The sequence below is a fragment of the Bombus impatiens genome, unplaced genomic scaffold (genome assembly GCF_000188095.3).
Source record: "Bombus impatiens unplaced genomic scaffold, BIMP_2.2 scf_0487, whole genome shotgun sequence".
Taxonomy (NCBI): Eukaryota; Metazoa; Arthropoda; class Insecta; order Hymenoptera; family Apidae; genus Bombus; species Bombus impatiens.
This window is the reverse complement of record NT_176906.1, coordinates 2,402,492-2,427,063: the sequence shown is the minus strand read 5'-3', so window position 1 is coordinate 2,427,063 and position 24,572 is coordinate 2,402,492. Positions and strand designations below refer to the sequence as shown.

Genomic DNA, 24,572 nt, shown 5'->3' with positions numbered 1-24,572 from the left:
TCGGTCATGGCTCGACGAGGGGGGAACACGCAGGACGAAGCACGCTCGTTCCTACATTATCCCCACGTGAGACCCGCCAGGCATCGGGCCACGATTCTTCTTCTCCTTTGGCATCTCTCCTTCCACCTGATGAAGACGAGGACCGTGCCCGTTCCGCGGCAGCTGTAACCAGAGGTCGGTGCGCTTCCACGAGCGCACAATTTTTCGTCCCCTGGTGGAACACGCAGCCTCCAGACGTCGTTGTTCCGTGGACGTCGATGAGAAGTGCGATTGAACTTCAAGCAACGTCGATTAATTGCTTCAGAGACTTTGTTAGGCTTGAGGAATTGTCGTCGAACCGGAGCACGTTGTTTTTGCTGAAGAACTGCCGGGTGAATGATTGAGAATCGATAGGGGAGGCTGATATCGATGTTCAGTGATTTGTTCCATTTTTCTAATTGATTACTATTAGATATTAGCCGTATTGGTACTTGAAAGATAGTTTATTTAAGCGTATTTAGTATTGAAAAACAGGATTAAAATAATTGGTGGTGATAGTGAGTGTGGTACTGTGCGTTGGGAAGAAGTGAGAAGACCTTGATGAGAGATCATATGAAGGAATGATGATGTCGCGTGGACTATTTTTTATCACGGTGGTAAGAAATTGAAATTTTTGTTATATTATTAATTTTGGTAGTTTTAATGGTTCTAAACACGTGTCTTGTCTTAAATGTATGAGAACATGCCAGACAATTCTACTTTCGCCAATTTGTCGATAATTAACTAATGTCCCATGGCTTTTTAATCGCGAGTAACTTTCATGGACACGATTTCATAAATGATCCTAATATTTTAGTTATGAACATTACAAAAATGATCTAAGAAAGCTCAAATTAGTCCGAAGCATTCATGTGCAACCAAGTGTTGCCACTTGTTATTGACTTGTAATTAAGTTACTCGGAAATCAAACCGAACATATCTAATTTGTACAAATTTATTATTATACAAATTTTTCAAGTAGTTTCAAGTATTTCATTAGTTTGCTTTTTATGTGACTTGATTGTTTTTGATTTTTTCTTTTTCATTGAAGTCTTCAATTTTCGAGAAAAAGTATTAAAATCCGTACATATACAATATAGCTCACACGTTAAATTTTTCAATAAAGATAAAAATGACACATACGAAGCTATATTGTAACATCTTCGTATCGATCGACAATTAATATGTACAGAGATAATTAATAATTACCAGAAGGCAATCTTCGAAGTAATTGTTCTTGATTAATACATATATATATCACGTTTATATACGTATATAAACCGTAAGGTATCCCGTTAATTAGTTCCTAACGATGAAACACGAAATATGAAACGTCACATCACTGATATGTAACATGTTCAACCAAACATTCCTAAGTTCGTCGTTAGGAACTCGAAAGAAGTTTCCGTATTTTCGTGAAGAACGGATGACTAACACTCTGCGCCTGTGGTTCTCTTCGCGTAAAGTGGAACAACCTTTGCATGGCCTTGATCCGGTAACCTGACGGAATCAGGAAAAGTAAATAGATTCCCTTAATTGCTATGAGTTCCCTCTCACGTGCTGGCGAGTGAAAGATTTATCGACGATTACAAATATAAGATCGTTGGCAGAACGTGCAACTACTCGCGTGTTTCTTTTTTTTTTTTTATCAATAGAGGCAATTCCTTTTATCGTATTTAATCGATCAGTTTGCTTATTCCTTCGGTTTCTCCCTTGTTGGACCCTGAGAATTAGGTTGTTCGATAGATAGCTCAATGTGCGTGCTTCGTCATCAGTTCCTGTTCGTTTCTGATTGACGAAATCACCTATCATGCGATATAATTTACGTATATTGTAACTCACGTTAGTTACCTTTAACTGATCTTTGTAAAATTCTCGAATGAGATGGTTCTTTGAAAGTTTGATTTAACAGATTAACGTACGATCTATTGATCTTCAAAGCGAAGATAAGTTGTGTAGTGTTGTAAATGGTATAGATATTAGTATATTTAAAATATGTATTTAAAACTGTATTTTACAAATTATGTACATCATTGTTCAGTAAAAGAATGGGACAGTCAAGAGGAGTAAATTTTTTCTAGAACTCAATCTCAGAAAGAAAATTATTAATTACCTGAGCATTTTATAATGACAAATTTTTGCTCAATTATGATTCAGATAATGGTCTCTGGCTTTTAAGGATCAGTAATAAAACATTTGTTATATGTATTGCTTATTATTACAGGAAGGCTGTTTTCTAATTGCGACCTTCTTTTTATTAAATAGTATAACTTCATTATTAATATTTTATTATTCTATTAAGTAAAATATTGACACTATTCTTGAAAATGTTAGATTGTAATATATATATACAAATAAAGATAAAAATAGAATAATTTATGTTGTAAAATAATTCATAATCAAATAATTCATTATCGAAGTTAATTTTTGCAGGCATCTTGAAATCAAAGATTTTCTTAAATATATCATTATTTGAACAAATCAATGATGTGATTACGGCACTACCTGATTTGTGAAAGATCCTCCATCTTTAAAATTACAAGTAATTCCTTTGAACCGTAATTATAATTACGTATTAAATTTCACTGAACAGATCTTTTGATTTGATACGTCGGAATAAATCAATGATATCGACGTACCGGCTTATAATTTGCAACAAGTGTATATCTTCTTAGGACGATAAGTACGGTGAAAGTTCTCGATAATAATCTAAGGTGAAATGTTTTACCTTATGAAATGTTTCATGAAAGTTTTGTAACTCGAGGAATTTAACCACGTCGATATTCGTAACGAGAAAGAAAAAACATCGTGTACGAAGGAAATGTTATAAAAAGAAGCTGCTACATGTATTGGTAGAAAGCCTGTCGTATTGTTGTATTTTTTCCATTCACACGAGAGGTATTAACGTTTCAAGCATTTAAATGAGGCTCCTTCAAAATTTGTGACTCATTATAATATAATATGGTATTCGAAAGTTGTTGATTTCTCAGCTAATTACAGGCGAACGGAATTCACAAGCGCCGATTGTGGATTTTTATGAAAATTTACATTTTTAAAAAGAATAGATTTTATATCAAAGTAATTACACTCGACGTACATTAACGTCGACATTCGACGTTTTGAGAAAATGTAAATGAATTAATTACTCAACCTAATACGATATAATATTACAGAAATAATATTTTATAAAACAAAAAGACGAATCCATGTACAGATTTTATTTATATATAATTACGTATATATAATATACATATACACACGATATTTAGTCCTCCATTCGGAAGACTACGAAGAAGTAAAAAGAAAGATCACCAGAAATCGATATTAATCGAGTAACAAAACACCAGGAAATGTTACACGTGTTTTAAACAAATAATCGTACAACAATGTTACAAAATATCCTGAAAAATCGTACGTTATTGGCTAAGAATTGATGAACACCCGCGATATAAAAAGAAAAAAGGATCACTCAGTGAAATCGTAGCTCTTCCTTCTGCTGAGCATCATGGTTACTAGGTCAGCGCTCATTGCAAACAGCAGAGGATATGTTGGAATTTCCACGTTTATGGTTATTTCACGTGGCATAATACTGTCAAGTCTCCACACGTGTTGTTACATCGACCATTTCCTGCAATGGCAACATTAACACAAACACTTCGTATTCGCATTTCTCTTATCTTTCTATGTTAGGAAATCTCGAACACATTGTAGTCCGTGTTAGAACTAGAAACTCGAGAAACGTCCCATAGGGATGGAACAATGGGAATAATAATTTATTGAAACGATAACAATGCGATAACAGTGTTGTAACTGATAAGGGTGGCGTTAGTGGAAACTGAGATACACAGTCCAAGGATATCGTTAAGTGGTGTGACAGAATGTCGCCTTTGGCTATGCTAAACTCGACGTCAGACAGATCACAAAGTAGCCAGTTACAGCTTTCCGTAGCTACGAGACCACCTATGATACGATAGTATCTAACTTAATTTGATAAGAAAGAAATCAACTGTACAGCTGTCGTTAATAATTACTTCGTGAAGTCAAATTGTAATTAGCAAAGTTTAATAACAATTAGCATAAAGTTAATGGTTAAATAATGTAGAATAAACTGGAATGAGTTTAATAAATAATTTGTATGAACAAGGATGAAAATGCATATATACATATTTGAAATATAATAGAATTGAATCACACTTAATAATTTATTATATGTATTGTACATAAATTATTAAATATTTTGAAAAATTGTCTATGTAGCAAAATTTGCCATTAAAAATTCACGACTCTTGTCCAAACCATTTTTGTTTGTATTCAAAAACTGATTTTACCCCTTAGAAAAAAACAATATGTGTCAAATATCTTTCTAGGAATTATCTCATGTAAATTTCATTAAAATTGACGTGTTATACTTAAGTGATATATCCTGTTAGACGGCTCAAAGTAAGAGCGGGAGATTATTAAATTCTCAGAAATATACCGACTCCACTCAAACAATCGTAGATCCATCTTAGGCTAGATCTTATCGATTTTGTCCCCAATTTAGGATAACTCTAAGATAGAAACACTGAAATATAAAACAAGATTATAGCGCTTCGATATCATTAAGAAATTCATATTTTAGAAAGTACCCTTCTGTTCAAGATCCTGCATCGGGGTGAAAGTTACACAACCATTCATTTAAATTGAAACAGAGAAACCAGGTAAACGTAATAAATGAATTCATTATCTTGACCACTACGCTCGTCATCGATCGCATGATTTACATTTTACTCGATGCAACTATGGCGCGTGAACGCTGTTCAATAGAAACTTTCGTTCAATCTCCCAATCGCAGAAAAATCCGTGCATGCGACTGCACACACCGGCAGTTGCGTTTGCTCGAAACTAATCATGGATGCGGAACAACGTGACTTTCACCCGCGAATTGCGAGCGTGTTGTATCTATGTGCATTTTTTATCATTTCCTAGACTGGCGTCGTCCGGAGAAAAAATCACATAATTTCACCGGACCGACACGTGGTCCGTGTCGTTAAATCCACTCGGTCGTGTTTTCACGACGATTTCACGACGCGTTACGCGCCGTCACTTTACAACGCCACTTCCGCTGCAACGTAAACGAAATTAACGTTTCTCTATGGCTCGCGCTTCCACCACGCGCCAAAGATTTCTTCCGTGATATCCAGACCCACAGAAACGAGAAGCTCGCCCGTACAACGTTTCCCTAGCGATCAATTCCCGCAATCATAATAGAAGAATTGTGCTATTGTATCCGCCGGGAAATCCTATCGTTGTTACGATTATGAAAGGGAAAGGATTTGTTTCGAATAAAAGATCGTCTAGGCGATAAACTGTACTGTCTCAGCGAGAAACAAAAAAAAAAAAGAAAAAACGGAAGACGGTATACGTGTTCCTGAAAGAAGCAATGTCTGCTTGCATAGTCTAAGAATTTATTGAATTATAATTGTTTAATTAAAGGAAGAGGAAGTTTCCATGAAAAATACAAATTTGAATAATATAGAATTTATTAGATCTATAGAAGAGGAATATTCTACAGAGAATATGAAATTTGCTGAATTAAATTTATTTATAGTAAATTAAATGGAAATATGTATACGTGGTTTTAAAGGGGGAATGTCTGCTTTCTTTGTTTAAAAGAATTTATTGAATCATAATTATTTAGATAATGTAAAACGAAGCTTCTGTAGAAGGTGCACAATTCCTTGAAATAATTTATTGAAATAAAGGGAAGAATTTATGGACAATGTAGAAGTCGTTGAATTAAATCTATTTAAAGAGAATAGAAGTCAATGAACGTGTTCCTGGACGATGATTTTCTGTTTTGTCTATTTAACAGAATCTAGCGAATCGTAATTATTTGGATAAAGGAAAAGGATTGTTCTTATATGAAATATAAAATTTATTAAATTAAGTTTAATATTTTGTGTGGAAACGAAGGAGGGATAATTAATCAGATATTCGAAGATGACAATAAGTCATTGATAATTCGATAGCTAGCTCAAGATATCGAATTTTACATCGAATCAAGGAATTATTATTAACAGTACTTATTTGTCTACCTGGTGTATGAGTATCCGATATCCTCGTAAGGACTATTAATATGGACATTTCTACTAACTGTGGTTTAGTATTTCGATTAATATTCATATGTGTGACTATCTGTGGAGTAAATTGGTGAATGGCAATAATCAAACTAATTGAAACTGTACATTTATTGTACAGACATCTGCGTGACATTTTAAAATGTAACTTTAGAATACCATGAATTAAAAAAGAAATATAACAGGAATTAATAGGTTTAAATCTTTCTTTAAAATATTTCCAATCTAAATATAACTCCTCGTACGTTTAAACTTTCTTTCAAAGCACTTTCTTTTCTCAAACTTCTTCTTTTAAAATTTACAAAAATTTTTAGAACGTTATTTCTTCTCTTCTTGGAAACTTTCTGCATCTAATCATTTAAATATCGCACGAACGAAAGCGAATTCGAGGTCGAATTATAGAAAATACGTTTTACCTTACAAAGTGAAAATATGATTAATAGTTGAAGAAGATTCGTCGAGAATAAATGAAGAATAAGCGTGTCTGAGTTGAGATCTCGCTGACCCAGAATTTTCGGCGGTAATAATAAGTTTACGCGAATACACGGGGTTCGTTTCACTCTCTAGGCAGTCGTGCTACTGTCCTCGATCGACGTCAGCGTTGAGAAGGATTTGAAAGACGACGTGAATCTCAACGATCATAAAGAAAACAACGAGACGACGGTCACGTCCATCAAGATCAACGACGTAGCATTCAAGAACAGGACAGATAAATTACGGGAGAGTGTGAGTGAAAGAAGTTTCTATTTACTTAAATAACGCTTACACGCCGTGTTAGTCGGGTTAACTGCTGTTAATTTAACGAGCTAAACATATCGTTAACGTATTAGCGTTGATGAGAACACGAAAACAGACCTGCATGAAACACACCTTGTAATACGTGCACATCCGTATGTGTTTCGGAAAAACTATACTTTGACAATTATAAATTTATTAAGACATACATTACATTCCGTAAATTGCTTCTGCCATGTAAAGTTATAAATGTATTATAGTTGCTTTTCGAAGCATTCTTCCTTTTCTTGGCTTGCTGATTTACAAAATTTTTAGAGAAACTGGAAAGCAATATTAGAATGTGTCAAGCATAAGTTATTCAGAAGCCACATTGATCAACATGGAAAAATTTCAAAATGGAAAGTAGTCCTGTATTTGGATAGTTGATCAATTTGATTTGTGAAAGTTGCATATTTTTTGTAAAGGTCAATCACGATTATTTTCTCATTTATTATAATTCTCAACAGCAATTGGAAAAAGTTCGTGCACTATTGAGTAATGGAAGTCGACAAAATGCCAGCAGGGAACTCATGCTACCGAAAAGCGCTGACATCGCGAAGGTCATATCCGATGATCCTACTGGTGATGAGGAAGGATTGGAAGAATTGCCTGAGGTAAGCGATAAAAAGAACAAATTATGCTATTCTGTTGTCAATTATTTAGTATTTTGATGATATAAATATATTTTATATAAATTATTCGTTTAACACCATTACGTCTGTTAAATCATTTTGTATTCAGACGTTTCTCTCTATTGTTGCAAAATTTCTTAGATTTATAGAAAATATTCAAGATTTGTTTCATTCTTAATATACATGATTTTTCGTTTTAAGTATATGTTAAATTTATTTCTTCAAACATTAAGTATCCTTTCGTTTGTAGAAAAAAGAACGAAATTGGGAAAAGAATAAGGTATATGAAAAAATAACCATCTAAGAAAAAACTAACGCGAGTGACTCAAAAAAGAATAGTATCACTTAATAAAATTATAAAGGATTGTTAGCTCATCCTCGATACCCTTTTTGTATTGTAAAGTTGACCCTGTTCCGATCGAGGATGACGTCACGTCGTGATGATTGCAAAGCTTACTTCTATTGGCAATCACTTTTATGTATTTATTCATCCTGGCACGTTTCTATACCTAATATAGGAAAGTAAATTATACTGCATAACCCATAAATACCAAATAGCAGGCATCGATTTAACTTCAATCACTTTTATGGTTGTACAAGGTTTGACGAACGCTAAAGAAGCAACTTCTGAATCGCTTTGCATTTCCCAGTAAATACGATGTTCTGGGTCCAATATTATTGTATTCAAATGAAAGATTGATGGCTCTTTACCTCGTTACAAGAAAAATTCCTAGAAAGTCATACTTGGAACTCCTTTCTATCGTAAATCATATCGAAATGTACAATTTTGTCATATGTAGCCGCTATTCCGTGCAATTATTGTATTTTCGGACTTCAACTTTCTGTTCGTAACATTACGCGCAAAGATCTGTGTAAAACAGGTTTGTTAGTACAGGGATTTCTAAAATGATATCCTTTATCCTTTCCTTCTTTAAACATTGTCATTTGTACAATATGCATAAATTTTTGAAAAAATCTTCTATAAATCTTTAGAAATATACAGGGTGGTTGGTAATTGGTGGTACAAGCGGAAAGGGGGCGATTCTACGCGAAAAAAGAAGTCGAAAGTATAGAATAAAAATTTTTTTTTAATTTTTCCATCGAGACAACGATCTACAGTGAGATCCGTTGTAACGAGACGTGATAAAGTGCACGTGTACCAAGCGAAAATTCAAAGTCGATTTTCTCGAAAATAAAGCCTCAAACGAAAAATTTTTATTCTATATTTTCGACTTCTTTTTTCGCGTAGAATCACCCCCTTACCGCTTGTACCATCAGTTACCAACCACCCTGTATAAATCTAAATTAAAAGGTTAAAACATAAAAACTTGAAACGTGATAATTTCCAAGAAAATGCTTTTCTTTTTGATGACAACATATATTTTTTCCGCGATTACTTTCACGAGTTTCTAATTGGTGTGTTTATTATATTACCAGTCGTAATTTTCAGAGGATCTCGGGCAAAACTATGTATGTAAATTTCTCAAAGGATGCCGCGAAACCTTCCTTACTGAATACTAATTAGCAACCAGGCTAAAATGGCTAACAGACGCTCGAGGAACATATATTGTTAATTATGTGTAATTAAGATTTCTCGACCGATAAATAGAATTTTCTAAAGGAATACATGTTCGTTTACTACTGACGAGATAAAGAAATAGCTTAAATAGCCTGTATCAGAGTTCACTGATTATGATAAGTTTTCTTTTTCTCTTTTTATTACAGCCACAAGAATTGAGAATTATAAGACCCAACCTGCGGAAACGACCTGGTTATCGACCTCCTCCAAGAAGACCAACTTCTCTAAATCGAAGGAATGTCTATGCAGGTTATTTTTCATACTTTTATTCTATATTTAGTCCTAACAAATTTCGGACAGGATATTGCATGAAACTTTTTGTTTAATACGTTCCATATTACGTAATAGACTGCGTATGTTTATGTAAATTTATTTTGTTTCAGTTACTAAATATTATAATTAGACAATGTTCGAGCGTTTATTGAGAATTTGAAAATGCAGAAATGCACAGAATACGTATATAAAATATTTATAGTACTTGTTACAATATTTAAGAAAGGAACAAGTCTCTGAGGTTCTGTTTCTTCTCAGCTCGAAAAAATATAAATCTGTATTTCTTGTGTATTTACGGGAAATTTACGGGAAGATGTAAAAATAAGCATGATATACAAAAATATATAAAATAGCCACAATATAACTTCATAGTATGGTTTCATTTCTTTTCTATTCGTAAAAATATGAATTTACATAAACATTCTTAATCTAATTTTAATGAATGTTTTATCTTGTGTATTTTACCATAAATGCATAGAAATTTTCAGTCTATCAATCATATAACAAAATCGATCTATAATAATTACTTTCCAGATCTATCGAGAACACCACTAATAAGACCACCGAGACGGCCCACAGAAGTAAAACGAGATCCAACAGAAAAAGAATGTACTTTCTTCACGAAGACAGTTTGTCTCGAAATAGCTGATTACCCACAGTAAGTTTCATGTATTACTATTTTTCTTCTCTTTTTTCCTCTCTTCCCTCCAACAAGTTGCAACAATTACGCAACTAATTCAGTGTCTCGCATTTAAATTGAACTTTCTCTGATGAACAGGGATTAACGTTAATTAAAACGTCGTTTCACGATAGTAAAGACAATTCGCAGGCTCGTTTAACTAAAAGAAAGTGCGCTCGCTTTTCTACGATTCCACGTTCGAATTGTTCATTGCGCAATGCTTATTCGACCTCCGTTTTCTCATAACCATAACCATAAGTTGTTTTTTTAATTAGGAATTATGGGTATCCAGATAGGGAAGGAAGTCGTGGAAGCAATTGTCAAAACTTTCGTTTCCTTTCTTCCATTTGTTCTCATGATTTCGTTGAATTGTGAGAAAGTTGTTACGAATTAAATTAGAAGAATAATAATCCTCATTGAATTTATTATTATGTTTATTATTACGTGGATTTAAATAGAATGAAATTTTCTTAGCGAGGCGATTACGAGGAGTCTGAGAGGCAACAAGGAGATGGTCGCTGCATTGTTGACTGATTACAAGTCGCAAGATTTTGACGAATCTGCTGAAAGTCTTCCGATTGCATTGCCCCTGGAAAATAAATATGAGAATCGATACGAGAGTAATGAAATTAGGAGGTGAGACTCGTAGACTTATAATAATTATTAATTTTTCAATTGGGGAAGACGAATTAATTTCTCATTTGAATATAACAATTCTTTCATTTATAGATCCCAACTTTTACCCGTTGTTTTATATTCAACTTCATTTAAAATAAATTATGTCAGATTTATACTGTATAACTAAAATTTATCTAACTAGAATTCGTCTTTGTTAACTCGTAATTCTATAATTATAGGAATTTCTGGTTAAGAAATGAGTCGAATAAAAGGTTTAGTTCTGTTGTGCTCCTGTTGAATGGCAACTGGGGCCAACAGCGATGCTTTGTAGCAACGCGTGGTATCATGATACAGGATTATATACATTTTACACTGAATCATAATATCTATCGAAGTTTTCTTTTTATAAATCACAATCATTTTTCCTGTAAGATTATTTTCTATTCTATTAAATTAATTCGTGTCAATTTCATATCAATTTATCTTAGAAGATCCGATGCAAGTTCATCATTTGAAAATGTCGAAGAAGGTTTCACGTGTCCATCCGTCATCAAATATGCACGACCACAACTAGCTAGAGCCGCTTCCGGTATTTGGAAATACATAATAAACACCGGTGAACACACGCAAACTCTACGAATGGAGAAATGCTCGTAAGTAAAAGACAATCGCAATTAATTCGCATCAAGCGTTACATAAAATCCAGCAATCTACCAGAACGTTCCTTCTATTTTACGCTCAAGATTGTCTTTTAGCCACGGTTAAAGCTGAGATTTCCTGCTCGGTTTAAAAGGCAATTCCGTTTACCTCGATCGTTCGTTCCAATGATTTATTTTTGTAGTTGAATGCAACTGATTCGGTTAACACTTTCCCAGTAAAATTTAGCGGAGGATCTTCTCTCGCGATAGAAATCGAAATTCGATACTTTGTTACAAATCAATGAGCAAAATATCTTCTTTGTGGTATTGAAGCTGAATATTCCTTGAAAATAAGAGAATGATACTTTACCACGTTAACAAGGCAAATTGAAATACTGTAGAAGAAAATTTCCAGGAAAAAATTATTCGAATTTTTTTATAATTGTACACTCTGACGTTAAATTTCGCTTTCAGAAACCCCCAGTCGAGCTGCTCTTTCATATCAGAGAACTATCGATCTTCTTGCATGCAAGTGTACAATTACCATAGACTTTTAACCTGGGATAATAAATTGGGTCTTCACATGGATATTTTCAAAGTTCCATCTTGCTGTAGTTGCCATGTGCACGGTTACGCTGATATTTTTCCACCTCATCAAAAGGACCCATCACTCAGAATTAAAGAATCGTTTCCTGGATCTGACTTCGCCACCAGCGATCAAAAAGATGACTTTGAAGAGTCTCCGAAATTAAATTATTTAAACAAGTTCCCTTTCGATTCATCTCTTGGTATGTAAATTGATCAAAGATATAACATTCTTTTTATTTATCGTGAAAGAATTTGAAAGATAAAACCAGGTGAAAATGTGGGACAAATTTCTGAAACCTTGCAGGTGCAAGCAATAAAAAACCTACAGTAGAAACTACCCCTAGTAGACCGCCGTTTATTCTACCTGTAAGAACAAGACCAAAGAAACCTTCGTCTACAAGTTCAAGGCCATTTGATAAATTGCCTCAGCAACACGCACCGAATACTAGAGCACCAGGATATACTGGACCATTACTGAAAGGTTCTAGACCAAGTAGACCCAATAGACCACCATATAGAAGAGAATCCACATCTCATGTTGAGGAACAAACCGAGACTGCGAACAGTACGATTTTAAATAGGTAACCATCAATGAACTTACGTATCATGACATAAAGTCAGGAATCTTACGTTTTAAATTAAAAAATCAGAAATTTGGAATTAAATTTGAATTATTTAAAGTTTATATTTTTTAACCTGGAATTTTGAATTATTTAAAATGTAAAAATCCGAAATTTGCAATTTTTTATTACTTGGAAGTAATAACAATTTAAATTTTAAATATTGCATTAAATATGAAAAATCTAGAATTGAATTTAAATGAATTTTTTATTTAAATTTAAGGATGTAAAACCTATAGATGTTTGGACGTTGAATTAAATAAATTTGGAATTACACAGATACAGTCAACCATACGATTTGCAAATGGACGCAACGTCAAGGCTACAAAATGGTGGTTTCGACGACGAGTACCAAGAACCGCAGAGGCGAATCAATTATAATTACCACCCGATTATCGACTTTTTCAGACCAGAAGCAATGATGTTACAATCGTCTGAAGATTCTTCGACATCGGACCAAAACGATTCCAATTCGTGGAAACCTTTGATTGCATCTTGAGCGTAATTTTGCTTCTTTTCGGAGTACCTGATCGTTTCTTTCTTTTGTAAGAAATTAAAATTGTCGGATGTTCGTCGTGTTTTAACGTTAATCAACCTTGCAAAAACGAAAGTATTATATATATAATAAATATATACATCGGAAGTAGATACTACAATTCGACTTATTGTTAGTGTCATAGTTTATTTTCTCTACTCGCTTGTATTCGTTGGTGTCCTCCAATTTCGATTAATAAATCGTTTTTATGATGCGTTACGTGAAACATGATTTATCATGACAAAAATATGACATTTAAGAAATGAAAATGTCGAATACAATTGCAATATGTGATTCATCCTTTGAGTTTATATTTTATGATCATATATAGAAAAATAAATTAAAGTGAGGGTACTGACGCAATACTTACGATTAGTATAACGGTAGTGAATGTTTAACGCCTATAGGAGTATTACAATCATACAGTTGGGCAGGTGCAATTGCAAATACGTTGCAATTAAGCAGCGTCGCGCGAATTTTTATATATTTATTATTCTGTACGTGTATTATTTATAAATCATCGTTAATATAACGTCTATTATAAAATATCGCTAGTTGGATATATGTGTTTCGCGAATCATTAAATAAATAATGCAACAGCGACTCAATGATAGTTTCTTGTTCTTAATATTGCACATTCTCTACTAACAAAGACGCTGTTTCTAAACAGTTCCATTTCTTATTCCACATTTCTCAATTCTTCAATTGTCTTACTAAATAGCTACTTGTCAATCGAATCGTTACTACTTCATAATCGTGATCCATTAAACTGGCATATTCATCAACACAGTATGATACATAAGCATTTGAAATTAAAGAAAAATATGAATATCGTATTTTTAAATTCATCAAATTTACGCCAAACTGTAGAAATATCTTTTAACACGTTATATAAATATAATAAAATATGTAAACAACATAATATAGACACTGTTTCTGTTATATTTGATAATATTTTATTAATGAACTCTTGAATAAATATTCTGAGATTAAATTAAGTAATCTCTTGCAATAATATTTAACAATATTCAAGTTGAAATACATTAAAAATATGTAATATAATAATCGGAGATATGAATCCTCCATTTCTATTATATTTCATGGATCTTTCACCACACATAGGGAATACGAAACCATTCTATTGTCCAAACTTCCTGTCGACTTATCCATTACGATAGCGTTAACGCGGCTTAAGCTGCGGCTGACTATCCACAGTCAAGAGCACCGAGCGTTTTGCTTAGCTCACTCGTGTGTAAATCGTTTGTTTCGCTTGCCAAGTTTCTGGCGAGGCAATTACACTGAGCCTTTCCGCGTCGAGCCGCGAAGCGTGTCGCCCGAGCCACAGTTTTCTTCGCATCGCTACCTCCGGATGAAACATTATCGAGAGCCGCTAATTCTAGAAACGCTGCCGAAGCTAGAATCAAAGATCCACTCCTTTCCCATGGCTCGTGGGTTCCACCGAATCATCTTCAATCTTTATTATTAAAGGAGCGAATCAAAATAAACAAATTGAAATTTCCATATTTCGTATAATTTTCATAGCAAAAATCTAATTGTATTTTTGTAACGTTACAGAATATCTTAAAACGTTACAAATTCTTTTTGTTTGCTAGAATGAGAACAAGATCCGGATATTAAAATTTGATGGTCGTAGCAAGATTACAAAATCCCTGTCAATCTTTGCCTTCTACGGAGGAAGCCAAACATATGTCAAGATATACATCGTATTGCTGTGAATCTAGCGTCTGACTGATAGAATGCATTCTTATCTAAAAGAATTGGAAAATTTAACATTGTTCTGTATATGAGCCCCTTAATTATTAATATAACTCTATAAATTTCAGAATTAAATCCTTGGGATTTGAATCTCAAAGAATGATCTGTAACCTCCAAAGATTAATAAATACATCAACGTTGACGTTCGATGGAGTTCAAGATTTCGCGTAATAATCGCTGGGAACAATTTATTCAACGGTTCTACGGATATCAATCACTGAATTAAAAGATTATTACATAGAGTACCAATTAAACAAGCAGCAAATGAGGCTGTCCCATTAAACGAATACTATTGTGTGATGGATAATTACGTTTTCTCATGTACCGTTTTAAGATTGCAGTTATTATATTGAAACTGAGAAGTAACGGGAAATATGTCTTTAGCACGACGATCTTCTAACACGAAGAAACGAAACATCTGAATGCAATTTATTATATATTTGTAAAGAAATTTCAAACAAATAGAACTCTTAGAAAGAAATCTCTAATTTTATATATTTTATATATCGTATAACTATATATATTTGCATTATGCAATATTGCATGCATTATATATATAGTTATACAATTTCAAACAAGAAATTTCAAACAAATAGAATTCTCAGAAAGGAATTCTCTAACTAATTTTCATAATTCTTCTCGTTCTTTGCAGTTTGATCTCAGCTTCGAAAGTTTCTGAAAAAGTGAAATAAAGCGTGTCGTGTGATCGAGATAGAAGGAGCAAGAATTTAGAACAAATTAGCGAATCCGCAGAAAGTGGTTCAGTAAAAAGCGTTGATGCAATTAATGCGTCGTGCGCGAACTAGGCTGCTCACGGATTTCTTTATTCCCTTTCCAATGAAACGATCCACCGAGAGGCTCAATCGAGAGTGACAGAACCGTTCTGTGTTCGGCACTGCACGGTCCCGTGAACAACGACACTTCAGACCCTACTGCTGCCTTTCCGATCCACTGGAAAATATAAATTAGGCCACGCGGACCGTGCCGCGTGCAGTTCGATGCAAGCTTTCAATCGAAAATGATTGGAAACCTATTGGTTTCGCGCCAATTCGAATCGTATCGATCATAATTTGTTCGTGCACCTTGCGGCCGAATAACTATAAAGTTTTTGGTGGCGCATTTTCGAAACGATCACAATTTATTCGCGCATCTTTGAATTAAATCGATTTCAATTTATTTACGCGTTTACAAATCGAATTTAATGTCATTTGTTCGCGTATCTTTGAATCGTAACTTATTTGTGCAATCAATCGAATAAACCTCATTTGCTTACGTTGAAATTTTTTATGAAAATAGTGAGCCTTGCATTGTTGCGTGCTTTGTAAAAATTCGTAAGAGCCATTCGTACACAAAATGCGCTTTTCGATTACTTCTTCCTTTAGAAACTTGTAAACCTACCCTGTTACAAGATAATTCGTTTTATTTATCGTGTCACGGGGATATTATTCAAATTTGTCTGACTGCAGTAAAGTGATACTGACTATAATAGTTGTCTGACTGAAATAAAGTGATGTTAAACTTCTCAAGCAACAATTCCATGTTCCACTTGTTATCGTATTGTGCATAGACAAGGATTACGCAAATTGACTGACTTATCTTTGCTCAAGTGCAATGGCAAGCTCACAATAGCGCAATGAATCAAGTGTTGTTAATGCTGTTACTGGTGTCGGTTTTCGGGTCTCAAGGGAAATCAGTGTCGGATATTTCACATGGTTCAGGAAAATTTACCAAGGGATCTCCCACAAATGGCATCCAGCCACAACCCAACATCTCTAAAGAAGAATTCTTCTTCGCAGAATCATCAACAACTGAGCAAATCTCAACCACTGTTTCTCAAGAAGAAAATCAGAGAGAATCAGATCAAGAATTGTCTGACACCAGTGTATACAACAGAGTCCAGAATCCAACGGACAATGAATCTTCTATAGATGATTCTTCTTCCGAAGAAGAAGAGCCTGATGGACCAGCTGATCACGCGATTCCTTATTCAGAGCACGAAGAACCGAGAAACGTTCCAACAAAACCGAAATACACTGCTCCAGGTGAATGGGCCAAGCCACCAAAGGACAAAAAAGTTCACTTAGAATTTGTACCAACGAAACTGTACGCTCAAGTGAGAAAAACTCATACATTGAGGAAGCTGCCTCGAAAGAAAGCTATAGAGAACGCGGAATCTGAAGAGGAAAAGGAAAATGCAGCAAGATTAAGGGCAGTGGTGAAGAATACTAAAGTGAACACGGTTTATACGGAAGAAGGCTACGAAGATTCTGCGTATGATCATGCTGGACATATCAGAGACGCTGATTTTCACGAAGGTTACGCCAGAAAGTTGCACGATCATTTAGATCTTAAGAAAAAATCTGAAGACGATGATTATGATGATAATCACGAGAAAGAAGAGAACGAGACAAAAGATAAAAACTATAAGAAGATTAAACCCGAGGAGTTCAAGGAGTTTGATGAAGATGATAGTGCTCTTCCTAAAACGAGTGCAACGAGCAAAATCAGTGATAATGTTTTAGTAAATCCAAAATTAGTTGCTGAAAAGGGAATAGAGAAGCTGCAGGAGGATTTGGAAAGAGAAGCTGAAGAAATGGAGAAAGGGATTGAGATAAGTAAACTGGAGAAAGTTCAGACAACCACTGATATGGAAACCTCAGCTGGATCAAGGGAACGTGATAATTATGACAGAATGAAGGAAAGAAGAAAGAAAACGGATAAAAAACGAAGAAAATTGTCATCGTCTGAAAATGTTGAGAATTCTACTGTAGCGTCGATGGATGAGAATATAATTTCTACGGATCGTACAACGGATACTACGAGTGTCATAAAAGATTTGGAAAATTGGTCTCAAAATTCTTCAGGGTTACATAAATACCAAGTCAATAGTAAATCTTCGCCAAACGTCGATATAATTGATTTTACACGCACTGAGGAGAATCCAACGACTGTTAGCTACGGTCAACTCTTCTGGGATTATTTTAAAACAAGGCAGGATCAATTGACAACCACAGAATTTCCATTGATATCGGAATCAACGACTTTGAATCAGAATCTTGCACAACCTCCCTATATTAGAAATTTGAATAATTTTGTACCTTATTCTGTTTACGAAGAACCTACGACCATATTTCCAATCTTGGAACCTGAGATCTTAGGTGTTCAGGAAACAACATCTGGCCATAGTTCTGTGGATTCGGCATATTTAAAAAATAATGGGCATAGTAGTGAATTGCTACCTGTGGATAGCGCAAGTATGGACGAACTGTGGCAATCGATCAATTCCGATGAACAATTAAAAATGGAACCACCTTCCTTTCTAGAATCTCATAGTGATAAAATACTTATGAATGATCAAGAAATTTCATTATTGAATTCCCAAAAGATTTTAAACAGTAACGAAGAATCTAACCAAAACTTTGACAGTTCTCTTTTCAATCCAACGTTAAGTTCGGTGAGCAATCGCAAACCACGTTACAAAATTACAATTAGAAACAAATCAAAAGAACCTCAAAAACCCTTAAATCTTAACATTCAATCTTCAAATCAGGAATCATCGACATCGAGTATCATAAACCAACAACTGACCGATATGACGACTACGAAGAAACCTGTCTCAATGAATGAAAATTACATGAAAGTTTTGATGCACGTGAAGAACGAAAAAAACCTGAAAAATGTTCAACATCAGCATCCAAACAGTCTGTATCGAAATCCTCAACATCCAAACAGTTTACAACCTAACAATCTTTTTCTGTCTAACACTGAAAATAATCTACAAGACTTAACTATACTGAGACCCCCACTTCCTCAAAAAACACCAGATTATTATTATTACAACGTTGTTCCGCGAAGTAAACCGGAGATTGACACCACGCTGTCTGACTGGAGCTCGATTCCTGTTTCTCAACAACGTCGTCAGGTATACAAAAATCCTAGAACGTATCGGATTTATTTCGATTTACCACAGATGCAACGGCATCCTCTAAATCGCAAGAGAAACACGAAGTCAGCGTCTGATTTGATTCGAGGCGCTCCGCCGCCGCAGAAGGATTTAATCTGGCACAATGAACCGATAGATTACGTAAATCGTGGCGGAAACGGGTCGAAGCAGGGCAGAAACGTTCTGAGACCGTTTCGTCAGGCGTCGAATCTCGACGGGGTTCGTGGAATTCGTGCAAAAAGGCGTAAAAGAAGATTTGTCGGAGTTGATGACGAAAGCGATATCGTGAAAGGCTCGATAGTAAACAATGGCACGTCGAATCGAGGTGAAATAGAACGAGCAGCGAAAAATCCATCGATCGAGAGAAATTGCTCGCAGAAAGTGACACGCGACCTGGAAGTGGGGCTCGTTCTGGATACGTCGCAGGCAAAACAGTTTGAGGAGAAGAAATCGAGACATTGTGGGAAGGATTGGGGAGAAGAGTCGCGTGTCGTGGAAAGAGAAAGCATAGATGTGAATGGGTATAATGGGAGGAATGGGTGTATTAAAAGCAATTTGAGGGCGCCGAGGTATGACGATGGAAAGAAAGAGGAGGGAAATGTGATTTATTTGGTCAGGAAGGGGAGAGACGTTGAAAAAAAAGATTTTAAAGCGAGAGATGAATTAAAAGAACGTGAAGAATTATTAGATGAAACATCTAAAGTGTCCGGAAGAAAGAAACGAGAATTAAATCTAATTGATTTAGTAAGAAAGAGAAAGGACGTTAAAAAGGATGACTCTAACATGGTGAAAGAATTAAAGCAACGTATAGAATTATTAAATAAAACATTTCAGGTGACTGATGGGCAGAAAGAAGAAAAAGTGATCGATTCAGTGGAAGAAAAGAAAGATGTTCATGAAGAGGTTTCTAAAGTAAAGGACGAATTAAAAGTGCATGCAAAATTATTAGACGAGGCACCAACGATAACTGAGGATGTCATAAACCAGGAAATAAACAGTCGTTTTAACGAAGAAACGAATGAAAGTAAGGAAGATAACGATAAAGAAATTAACAAAGGGAAAGATGACGAAAACGAAGAACATATTGACGTTGATGTCGAAGTTCCAGAGTTCGATTACGTGGAAGAACTAACCGAGGAAGATCATGCTGATGAAAGTACTGCTACCACAGAAGCTACCATAAATATAGAAAAATATCCATTTTACAATAACGAAAAGATGCCAACTCCATCTGCTTTAAAATACGCGGTAGATCCTAAGAGATTACCTACGAAAACATACGGAGCCATGGACTTTTACAATTCGAGGGATGCTTATATGCAATGTGACGAGGTGGAGCCTAATTTAAAGGTATTACCAGAGAAAGAAGAACCAGTAGGAAATAAAGATCCGGAGGGGAATCTTCCTCGTCTTAAAGGATTAGGAGACAAGCTCGACTGTTTCAAGGCTAAATACTTCGACGAAGATCCATTCGATAATCCCTTATTTCTAGAGAAACAAGTGGAAGATCCAGTTCCTCCAGCTGAAATAAATGGCAAGCAGTTCGTTTCGAGAATCATGATGTTCCCTAAAGAAGAGGATGATCACGTGATACAGAAATCTTCTAGGAGGCCAGAGAATTATCGACAACTTCGAAAACATATTTCCAATCCCATCATAGCTCAGAAAACAAGGCGAATTCGATATAAAATTTATCCAAGAACGACGCCAAGAACAAGAAGAAGACCTGAGAGTTATAGAGTTCAAAGTTCACGGACTAAGTATACGAAAAATTCTAAAAGGCCACAGAAAATTGAGAGACGTCCTGTCACATCTGCCAGTGAAATATCCTCGATAAAGCTTTCAGATAGTATACCATATCAGAGTCAGGTTTATGAGGACGTTATGGGTACCATAAAGAATTTAGCGAATTCTTATCAGGTTCGTGAGACGACAACGATTCCAGCTTCAGACGAAATTACTTTAATGGATGATACAGTGGATGATGTTAAAACGAATTCTAGTACAAATTCGACGAGTTACAGGAAAAGAGAGAAAGAGAAGAATAGTGTGTCGATAGATATCATGGATCGTCCGAGTGATATGAGAATTAATATTAAAGGACCGATGCCTAAATATCAGAATAGGTACAGACAAAGTGTGTACAAGAGAATTAGAGTTCCACAGAAAAGTCGATTAAGGGTTCAGCCGGTACAGAAACCTGTAATTGGGATTAGAACTGTGAAACGTCGTCGAAAAGTCCGCATTTATAAACGGGATCTGAAGGATGACTTGAACTCTAGTCGTGAAAGAAAATTATTAGTTGCTTCCATTGAATTGGGCTCACAGTCGGCGGAAAAGAAAGAAGACAAAATAGGAAATAGGTTCTTGAAGTGGAAGGAAAATGATTATCAACTAAGAAACTTGGAAAATTCGACGATTGAGGACGACAAAGATTCTTCTACTCAAGAAAATTCAATGACTTCCACCAAACTTCCAAAAACGATCGATACAAAGAAAAAATCGAAGATTCTGAATAGTGTAACGATTAATTCTTCGAATAATAAAGACGATCACGAAGAGGAAGAATCTCAAAAAGTTGTGTACACGATTAAAGACAGAATAAGGTACTCGAAACCAAAAGGTGATCTTTGGAATGTTGGCAAATTTGTGAATAAAACTATGGTGGAAGAAGACAAGAGACGAAGCGAGCCAAGGTATAATTATATTAGAAGAAAGAACCCTTCAAACCAAACATTAACCACTACAGAGAGTTCTTTGTTGGACTTGACTAATAAAATTAATTGGACAGAAACTGTGACGACCACAGATAAAGTCAATGAACTCGACAGTCAAGAAATTGTGAAAGAAAACCGCAACGTAGAATATATGAGCAATAATACCAAAGACGATTACCAGAACAAATCTGAAAATTTTACTAATTTTAAATATGATCTAATTAACCAGTCAAATGAAGCAGATGTAAATAAAACAGGAAGTGGTTATGCAGTTTACGAAAGTGTGAACGAAGGTGAAGTAACAACAACCACACAGAAGCCACAATTGTCGACTTCTACTGAATTCTTTAACTTGGAAAGCTTCCTGGATACCGATCCTCCAAAATATGGAGAATTATCAAACGAAGACTTTGAGAAATCATTTTCATTGAATACTACTAATAGTTCTAATGAGAATAACAAAACTTCAGACTCTACAAATTTCAATGAAACACAGAAGGGAAACGAACATGAAAAGGAAAAGGATGAAGATATTTCGAAACCGTTTCATCAATCATATTTTTCCAATGAAGAATCTTCGGAGAAAGCACAGACAGAGACGAAAGTTCAGTCAAGCACAGAATCTTCTGAAGAAAGCAGCGTCGCATCGAAAGAAAGCGAATCAGAGGAAGATCGAACGTCTTTCTCATATACTTCTAGGCCATCTTCTCCAGCAGAGAACTATGAAGATGAAAAATATTCGCAGCTTGGTCCACGTATAAACAAACCAGCCTTCTACCATCCTCCATTTTTCAATTACAAAAGATTCCATCCAAAGGAAAACTCCGAAGAAACGCAAGAAAGCAACGAAGAGAAAGAAGAATATGTTTTTCCGTGGTATAAAGACAAAGAAGACCGACGGAAACGGAGACGCAGTCGATATCGCGATAAAATGAATTACGAATACGAATATCCATGGGAAAAGAGAGAACGTTTAGCACGAGAAAATAGAAAAAGAGAGGCAGAGAAGCGTAAAGGCTTGCTAAGAAAATTCAATGATGAGGAGGAAGAAGCAGAGGAAGCCTCTGCTACGAAATATCGAACGAATACTTATCCACGTGGAAGATACCGATTTTGGGGTCGAATAGATAGTGACACTTCAGAAGATAGAACTTCAGATAACATAGAAAGTAGCAGCGAGTATCGACCAATAATGAGATATAGCAGCAGATATAATTCGAGAAATATTAAGCTACCTCTGGACAAACAATTGATGAATATCAAATCGAGAAATATAGAAGAAATTAGTAGATCGATCAAGAAGACTTTGGAAGACAATTCAGAGGAGATGGGAACGTTGGAGGAAACGAAGAATGATTCGTCACAGGAAAAGAAACTCGAAGAAAAAGAATCTGTGACTTCTTATAAATCTAGAGGTATTTCCCGAGGAATGATTGTTCCTGAAGATGTGACATTAGTCCCAAGCAGGAAAACGAGAAATAGAGAAAAATCGATAGATAATAGTTCTATGGATACCTTGTTTGAAAGTAGAAACTCGAGCGAGTTGGTGAAGAATACTTTAGACAATTCCGAGCCTCGAATAACCGTGGTCGAGAGTCCTCGAGAAATTGAGAATTCCACGAAGCAGACAAGCAAGAAAAGACGAAGGCCATCGAAGAACGCTATTTCTACAATGGAAACTGTGACAAAATCTGCCACTGAAGCTAATCGAGCTCGTCGAAGACAGAAACCTTCTCCTACCACGGTTGCCACGGTCGAATCTACTTCTTTAGTTGCAACAACGACGTCAGCTTCTAAAATTGCTCGAAGGAGAAATCAGAAGAGTAAAGATTCGAAGAAGAATTACATTTCTAACGTCCTGAATAAATCTGTCAACGAAGCTAGCAACGAGACAGATACTTCGAGTAAAACTGGTACAGCGGAGCAGCATTCCAGAAGCAGAAAGAAGAATCAAACGAATGAATTAGTGAATGAATCGGCAAAAAACGACAGAAATCAAGAACTATCTGTAAAAGGTTCTATAAAACAGGAGCATCTAGAGAAGGTGAACGATGGTCGAGAAAAGAATCAAGGGAATGAAACTATGGAGGAAAGATTGGTTGACGTGAATCAGAATAAGGAAGCAGAGGAATCGAAGAGAATATTTCTTCCTGTCAAGAGTGATGAAAGGTTCGATTTCAAGGACGCTAGGATAGAAACCTTGAGTGACTTTGATAAAACTCATAATGATTACGAGATTGGAAGCATATTGAAGACAGATGCGAATTTTATACCTCAGAACAGAGCTCTTCAATTGACCGAACAAAGTTCCAGGGAAATTATTTCTACTGTTTCTTGGATATCGGAGAATTATGATTTTTAAGAATGCTTATTTTTTATTTGTATTTTATACCAGTACTTTAAGGTCTTTTTAGTAGAGTCCAAAGAAAAGAAGGAAAAATTGAAAATCGTGCTGTTGCTGAGCTAATTGGGAAAGACTTATGTAGACGAGTAGAAATTGTTTGGAAAGGATGTTAATGACACGTTAAGATGATGTTACTCTCATTAGAGATTACCATTAGAGTTTCCTTTCATTAACCTCACATATTGAGAGAGTTTTGTGTGATACGGTATTTTAGAAAGGCGAAACGAATTTGAGTTATTTTAGTGATTATGAGTCACTTATGAAACAATTTGTTTTAGATTAGTTTTTGAGGGCAAGTTGGTAAAAAGTATATCACGTTTACCTGTGCAATGTTTTCAGACTTAAATAACTTGTGGAAAGGAAATAATTATAATGCTGGAAGGATGGAGATCGAACGGTCATATTCACTGGGTGTAAAGCAAGAGGCGAGTAAAAGAGATAGCACAAAGAAAATGTGAAGAAAGAAATCAGGATGGAACGTTTTAACAAATCTTTGCAAACTATTTTCTGTAATAAATCGAAATTATTCTAACTAACATTTAAACAAATTTGTTACAATTATAATGACATTAATTCTATAAATCTTTTACTAAACGAATAAAGTTACATATTTGGTATCGTTAGTTCTTTACCTATTACATGTACATTGTACATAAATC

At 35.0% G+C, this 24,572-nt stretch overlaps 2 protein-coding genes across 2 annotated transcripts; both read left to right on the top strand.

Moving 5' to 3' along the window:
* Positions 1–6,136: 6,136 nt before the first annotated feature.
* Positions 6,137–13,703, top strand: LOC100740715 (neurotrophin 1). Its single transcript, XM_033321724.1, has 10 exons — positions 6,137–6,163; positions 6,705–6,863; positions 7,379–7,525; positions 9,269–9,371; positions 9,930–10,053; positions 10,549–10,710; positions 11,181–11,345; positions 11,805–12,118; positions 12,223–12,499; positions 12,818–13,703. Exons 1-10 carry the CDS (start codon positions 6,137–6,139, stop codon positions 13,035–13,037), a joined length of 1,698 nt encoding a protein of 565 aa, XP_033177615.1. The 3' UTR covers positions 13,038–13,703.
* A 2,779-nt stretch (positions 13,704–16,482) lies between these two features.
* On the top strand, positions 16,483–23,871 carry LOC105680983. The gene has a single exon (XM_012387729.1). It carries the CDS (start codon positions 16,483–16,485, stop codon positions 23,869–23,871), a length of 7,389 nt encoding a protein of 2,462 aa, XP_012243152.1.
* Positions 23,872–24,572: the final 701 nt, after the last annotated feature.